This window comes from Pseudoliparis swirei, chromosome 11 (assembly GCF_029220125.1).
Source record: "Pseudoliparis swirei isolate HS2019 ecotype Mariana Trench chromosome 11, NWPU_hadal_v1, whole genome shotgun sequence".
NCBI lineage: Eukaryota > Metazoa > Chordata > Actinopteri > Perciformes > Liparidae > Pseudoliparis > Pseudoliparis swirei.
This window is the reverse complement of record NC_079398.1, coordinates 17005985-17013365: the sequence shown is the minus strand read 5'-3', so window position 1 is coordinate 17013365 and position 7381 is coordinate 17005985. Positions and strand designations below refer to the sequence as shown.

General features: G+C 45.3%; 1 protein-coding gene across 1 annotated transcript; it reads left to right on the top strand.

The window, feature by feature from the left end:
• The first annotated feature begins 3258 nt into the window (after positions 1-3258).
• Positions 3259-6104, top strand: gphb5 (glycoprotein hormone subunit beta 5). Its single transcript, XM_056426504.1, is given in 4 exon segments — positions 3259-3326; positions 4291-4458; positions 4460-4472; positions 5837-6104. Coding segments are annotated over 4 exon segments (402 nt in total). The 5' UTR covers positions 3259-3297; the 3' UTR covers positions 6029-6104.
• Positions 6105-7381: the final 1277 nt, after the last annotated feature.

Here is a 7381-nt window from a genome sequence, read left to right as displayed (position 1 = left end):
GTTCAACACACACACACACACACACACACACACACACACACACACACACACACACACACACACACACACACACACACACACACACACACACACACACACACACACACACACACACACACACACACACACACACACACACACACACACACACACACACACACACACACACACAGGTGTAACCCGAAGTTTAATGTCAGCTGAAACAAACCTTCAAACCCGGGAACCATGTTCTCTGCTCTTCATCCCCGTGGTACTTCTCTCCACCGGTGCCGTGATGTTTTTAAACATGAGCTTTAACTAAACAATACAAATATTTGTAAATAGTTCGCCCAGTTTACTTGAAGTCACGAGTAAACGGTTCTTTTTTTCTGATTGTTGACGCAGCTAGCTAACTAGCTAGTTAGCGAAGGTTAGCCGACCGGAAGTGGTTACTCTTGGCCAAAAACGTAAAAAAAGGTCTAAAATCAATATTTTCCACTTTATTGAAAAAATAAATTTACAAACAACATGGCCGGTTAAGCATTATGTATGAGTAGTATATATATATATATATATATTAAAAATTAAAATATATTTAAAAATAAAAGAGAGAGAGAGAAAGAGAGATTTAGATGAAAACAGAACAATGAAAGAAAAAATGAAAACGATAATCTTTTGTATCTTTTAGATTTTAAATTGCATGTGCTAAATATTATTTTGGGGAATTTTTGTCATACAGGAAGGGGGTGATGCATTTTAGGCTAAAACTCTAAAAAATAAATGATGGCAAACTGTTTAGCGCTGTTATATAAACTACTTGTCAAAAACGTTTGCCCTTTGGTCCCTGGGTTTCCCAGCGTGCCCTCGCTTGGTAAAGAGCTGTCACGGAGGTCAAAGTTCACACAGGCCAGTTCAACAGTTCAGAAAGCATATTTGTATTGTACAGCAGTCACTTCAGGCATTACTGTATACATAAAATATATCTTATCTTATACATCAGATGTTTTACCAATGTCCACAATGTGAACATAGTGAACCTTAAAACAAATATAACAATTATTAAAATAAGAATAAATATCCAGCAAGATTTATATAACAAGGAACACACATACACAATTCCAATAAGGAGCATGTATAACAAAGTATGCAGCATTAGAAGAAGAAAAAAGGCATTAAAGCAAGAAGTAATTAAACTGGGGCAACATGTGACATGCCTTGAATGTGCAGTCCTAACGGTCACAGGTGAGTCTCAATTCTACAAGTGGACACCCGAGGGCAGCACAACATCATAATGCTGCTCAGGCAAATGCAACAGGACGTCTCAGTGTTTTAGCCTTCATTAAAATGTTTGTTCAACATTATGTTTCATGAGTACTGTCCTTTACTTTCCTCAAAGAAACAAGTATGAGTTGTAAACCCTTAAATTGCCAAAGATTTGAAGATTTACATTTCAATGACAAGTGAGTGAGCTTCATCTCCAGATGAAGGTATGTGTCACGGTCAAAAGCTCCAGAACAAGTTAGTCAGTGGAGCTTGAGAGTGTGGACGGGTTACTGAATGGGCTCCTGGGCACAGAGCCAGGGGCCAATGAAGGGAAACAAAGAGATAGACAACTACAAAAAGAAACAAAACAACTACAAAAAGAAACAAAACAACTATTTAGAGCAACAAAATGACTTCAAAGAGATACAAGACAAATACAAAAAGAAACAAAACAACTACAAAAGGAAACAAAACAACTATTAAGAGCAACAAAATGACTTCAAAGAGATACAAGACAACTAAAAAAAGAAACAAAACAACTATTAAGAGCAACAAAATGACTTCAAAGAGATACAAGACAACTAAAAAAAAGAAACAAAACAACTAAAAAAAGAAACTAAACAACTATAAAGAGAAACAAAATGACCACAAAGAGATACAAGACGATGACAAAAAGAAACAAAATGACTTCAAAGAGATAGAAGACGACCACAAAAAGAAATTAAACAACTATAAAGAGAAATAAAATGACCCCAAAGAGATACAAGATGACCACAAAAAGAAACAAAACAACTAAAAAGAGCAACAAAATGACCACAAAGAGACAGAAGACGAACACAAAAAAACACAACATGGCGACAAAGAAACACCAAACAGCTCTACAGTCTCAGGTGGAGGCGTGACGAAGAGTTTCTGGTGCCAGCCGATGGACGAACCCCTTCCTGAGACAGGTGACGGTGTTCTTCCTTTCCTCCAGACGAGCTGCTCGTCAGCTCACATTTGGGCTTCGGTGGATTTCCTTGTCGAGTTTTTAATTTAATTAAGTAATGACGATTAGAGAATATTTTGTGTAATTGCCCCATGGAGCTCCAGAGTGGACATCAGACATACGCCCTGGATTACACCCCCCTGTAATCCTCCTGTTGTCCACTGGCACACGTCCTGTGGCCCCCGCCCTGTGGCCCCCGCCCTGTGGCCCCCGCCCTGCACATTGTCCCAGAGTGGCCTCCAGGGAGGTGATTGCTACCCGACAGCGAGGAGGTCTGGAGAGGCTCATCCTCCTCAAGTTGTTATTTTATTCTTCTTTCCTCTAATCTAACTTTAATTGCTCGGTCTCAACTTTCAAATGTACTTTTAGAAAGATTAATTTCCTGAGCTGCTTGAGAGCGGCGCTGCTCCGGCGGCTCCGCGCTGCCTGGAGGGCCCTTTGCACGCAGGCTAATTTCATGATGAGGTGCTTACTCACCCGCATCAATCCTTCCTCATATACCCACACCTCCTCCTCCTCTTCTTGTCATCGTCTCCTGCATGGACTGACACATCCCCCCCCCCCCCCCCCCGGGCTTTACTCGTGCCGGAATAGCTGCAGCGTTCTCTCTCTTCTGTGCTTTTAAGAAGAAGGCCCTAATGAAAAGAGTGAGATACACGGAGTGTTGGAGTCACCACAGTGGGCATGTGGGAACAGGAGCAGGGTCTGGCTAATGGAGCTTGAATGATTGAGTCGACACAGGTAGACACAGGTAGGCACTGTACCCCCCCCCCCCCCCCTCTCTCTCTCTTCCGGGTGGATGAGCATGAACAAAAGGGCAGAATCTTTCCCCCCTAATCAAGCTAATGGAGCGGTGGGTGAAGTAGATGGGCAGCGACAGGTAGAAGGGCCTCTGGGGGGGAGGGGGGCGGGACTTCACCCCTCTGAGTGACAGGACACAAGATGATAAAAAGCCCCGACTCGCCCCGTCAGGACCATCAGCAGGGGGTTCAGGTCCGAGGAGCGTTCAGGGACTAGTTCTGGTACCACAGGACCACTTGAGTTGTTCCTGTAGTCCAAACATTCAGATGGCCGAGCAGAGGAAGACATCTCAGTGGTGAGTGGAGGTTCTGGTGGAGGTTCTGCTCCTGGTTCTGGTGAAACTTTAGTGCAACGTAGAGTTTTTTTGTGGAGATTTTTTCCCCAACAGCTGGTTCCGAGGTCAAGAATGGAATCCTGTCTTTCAGAGGCAACAAGTCCTCGACTGTTTCATTGTATTTATGTTTATTTTGCACTTTGTCGACGACGTGCTGCAAAAATAAACTTTATAGAAATATTTTTTTAATTCGATCATTTAAACCCAAAACGCTGCAGAACTGCCACCGAGAGCATCTCGTGATGAGATTTGGGTTTGCATGTAAAAACCTGTGGAGCACTTTGTTTGAACGCAGCATGTTGGGCGGCGGGCCCGGTGCTGAGGGCCCAGTGCTGAGGGCCTGGTGCTGAGGGCCCGGTGCTGAGGGCCCGGTGCTGAGGGCCCGATGGTGTAAAAACTCGTCTTCTGTGTTACAGATCGGACCTAAAACATGCAGCTGTATTTAATTTATTATACAGTGAAACAGAAAATTAGGAAATGAAGTCAACACTAATGATCTTATTGGTTAATATCCTGTTTTCTAAAATATTGTTGGTTATAAATATATATTTTTATATATTTTATAATATATTTTTCACGAGAAGAATTCTATTATTTTTATCATTTTAAAAACACAGTATATGCTTTGGTACATTTCAAAAGAAATTCAACTGCATATCAATATATTATTATATTAAGATGGAGATTATTATCAATATTTATTTGATCTTATACCATTGTAAATGTAATGTTTAATTGGCTGTTGTTGTTGTTGTTTTGTCTGTCTGATGTACACACCAGCCGCTAAGTCAAATTCGTTGTGTGTCTAACACATGTAGCAAATAAAAAATGATGACACTCCTTTCTTTGAGGACTCTCTGCCCTGCTTTAGTGCCTTTGAGCAAGTCCCTTCACTTTACCCCCCCCCCCCCTCCTCCTCCTCCAGGAGGCCCGGGCTGCTCCTGCTCCTGCTCCTGGTCTCCCTGGAGCCGGGCTCCTCCCACCGGGCGGCTGCCCTCCACCTGCGGCGCTTCGTCGGCTGCGCCGTCCGTGAGTTCACCTTCCTGGCCAGGAAGCCCGGATGTGGGGCGCTGCATGTCACCACCGACGCCTGCTGAGACCTGGGAGGTGAGCGGGGGGGGGGGGGGGGGTGAGGCGGGTGGGGGGGTTACAGTAGATATGCATTCATATCAGATCTCCTCTTGTGAGGAATCAACAGTAAAACACTTTCTGTCTTGAAAAATGTGTAAATCCTGCAGGAGGAGGGGGCGGGGGAGGGGGAGGAGGACTGGAAGAGGAACAGAGGAGGAGGGCAGGAGGAGGAGAGCAAGAGGAGGACAGGAAGAGGGCCAGAGGAGGAGGGGTGGAGGAGGGTAGGAGGAGGGCAGAAGGAGGGCCGGAGGAGGGTAGGAAGAGGAGAAGAAGGGCCGGAGAAAGAGGAGAAGGAAGAGAAGGAGGAGGCCAGGAGAAGGAAGAGGAGGAGGAGGGTTGGAGGAACAGAGGAGGAAGGGTTCTCCCTCACAGCCTCATGTTGTGTTTCATGAGTTCAAAGCAGAACTCTGAAACCTCCAGTTTCTCTGCTTTGTGTTCAGGCGGCAGGAGGAGGCGCATGACTCCTCTCCTGCTTTGTTATTGTGGTGGATTCCCCTCGGGGAGGACACTCATCCTCCTGTCGGGAGGTCAGGTTGGGGGGGGGGGGGGGGATAGGACTCTCTCTAATTACTACAACCCAGGTTATGATATATAATTTATACATCCCTGCAACCGCCGAATGAAATGGAGACGTGAGGAGGTTCAGGAGGTTCAGGGGGTTCAGGAGGTTCAGGAGGTTCAGGAGGTTCAGGAGGTTCAGGAGGTTCAGGAGGTTCAGGAGGTTCAGGAGGTTCAGGGGGTTCAGGGGGTTCAGGAGGTTCAGGAGGTTCAGGGGGTTCAGGAGGTTCAGGAGGTTCAGGGGGTTCAGGAGGTTCAGGAGGTTCAGGAGGTTCAGGGGGTTCAGGAGGTTCAGGAGGTTCAGGGGGTTCAGGAGGTTCAGGAGGTTCAGGAGGTTCAGGGGTTCAGGGGTTCAGGGGTTCAGGGGTTCAGGAGGTTCAGGGGTTCAGGGGTTCAGGAGGTTCAGGAGGTTCAGGGGTTCAGGGGTTCAGGAGGTTCAGGAGGTTCAGGGGTTCAGGGGTTCAGGAGGTTCAGGAGGTTCAGGAGGTTCAGGGGGTTCAGGGGGTTCAGGAGGTTCAGGGGGTTCAGGGGTTCAGGAGGTTCAGGAGGTTCAGGAGGTTCAGGGGGTTCAGGGGGTTCAGGAGGTTCAGGAGGTTCAGGAGGTTCAGGGGGTTCAGAAGGAGACCTTCTTAATAAGGGGGGTCAGTTTCGACTTCAGGGTCACCGTGACATGAGAAACAGTCACTGAAGTAACCTTTTGGACCACTAGGGGTGCCAGAGAGCAGATGTTTTTCTCTTTATTTTATTCTTTCCGCTGAAGCTCCTCTCATGTGTGTCTGTAGAAGCCGGTCCTGGACCCGCCCTACATCGAGTCCCACCAGAGGGTCTGCACCTACAACGAGACCCGCATGGCCTCCGTGAAGCTGCCCGACTGCCTGCCCAGCGTGGAGCCCACCTTCACCTACCCCGTGGCCCTCCGGTGCGACTGCACTGTCTGCCTCACCAGCACCACCGAGTGTGTGACGTCTGTCTGACCTGCATTAAAGAACCCCTGCGTATATCCTGGGGAGACCCTGTTAATCCTATGTCCAGTTATTATCATGATACATATACAAGTGTATTCCCAGGTGATGTGATGATGTCACATGAGGCTAATCTATTGGTTTGAATAAACAAACATTAAAAAATAAGTTTCTTTAATGATGGGAGTCGTGTTTTACTTATATCTGATTTTTCTGTCAAATATATTGCTCAGTAAATGTAATTTTAAATCAATTTACAATTATAAAAAAAGTAAAAAGTAAAAAATATATATTATACACCAGTTAGTTGAGTAATAGGGTTGATTGTGTAACTTTTACTGTACTTTTTGTTACTTTAATTACTAAAATGTTGTCAGTTTAAAACTCACAGATGTGTTTCTGAATTAAAATAAACAATAAACTGTTGACAAAAACATGCAGTTTGTGTTTAATTGACTGGATCTTTAAATTCATAATGCTAATAACTAGCATGAGCAGATTCTTGTTCACCCCCACGAGCAGACACTCATGGCTTCTCCTCACACTGGTCCACACAGAGGTCAGAGGTCAAAGGTCAGGCTGCAAGACAACGTCCCAGAGGCTCGTCTGGATTCAGCTGAGGTTCTCTGTCGGAGAACCCAAGAACCTTCTGAGCCGTCTCTGGTATCCAGTGTATCTTTAAGATGTGCTCCTCCTTCATGCAGCTCCTTCTCTTCCGTCAGAACGGATGTTTAGTCTTTGGGAGAACAATCGGTCAAGGAGGCTCCCGGTGGTGACCTGTGAGCACCGGGCCGAGGCCCCGGGGCCGAGGGGTGAGTCAGAGAGCCGTGCTGAGCACCGGGTCCGTTGAGGGTGTTTCAGGTTCTGCAGGCTGCAGGAGGCCCCTCCCACCAGAGACCTTCATCTGTTCTCCCACCAACAGAACAACAAACCAAAAGGTTCAGAGAACAGATTTATTTTAAATGAAGTGAAGATTGGATAAAATAAATAATTACACTTTTGGTGCATAACGATCAGCGTTTTCGTGTTTTCTCTGTATTTTTATCATCATTTTCTATTATTTGAAGATATTTCTGAGCTTCACGAGATAATCTTGTTTTTTGTAAAATGTTGTAAAAAACAGTATACGTGATTACAGTAGTAATTACACTATACGTGATTACAGTATACCTGATTACAGTAAACCTGATTACAGTATATGTGATTACAGTAAACGTGATTACAGTATACGTGACTCCTATGTGATCGCCCAGCGTTATAGTTTAATCTCCTGCAGAGGAGGTGAGCGTACTACACACACATACAGGACTGTCTCAGAAAATTAGAATATTGTGATAAAGTTCTTTATTTTCTGTAATGCAATTA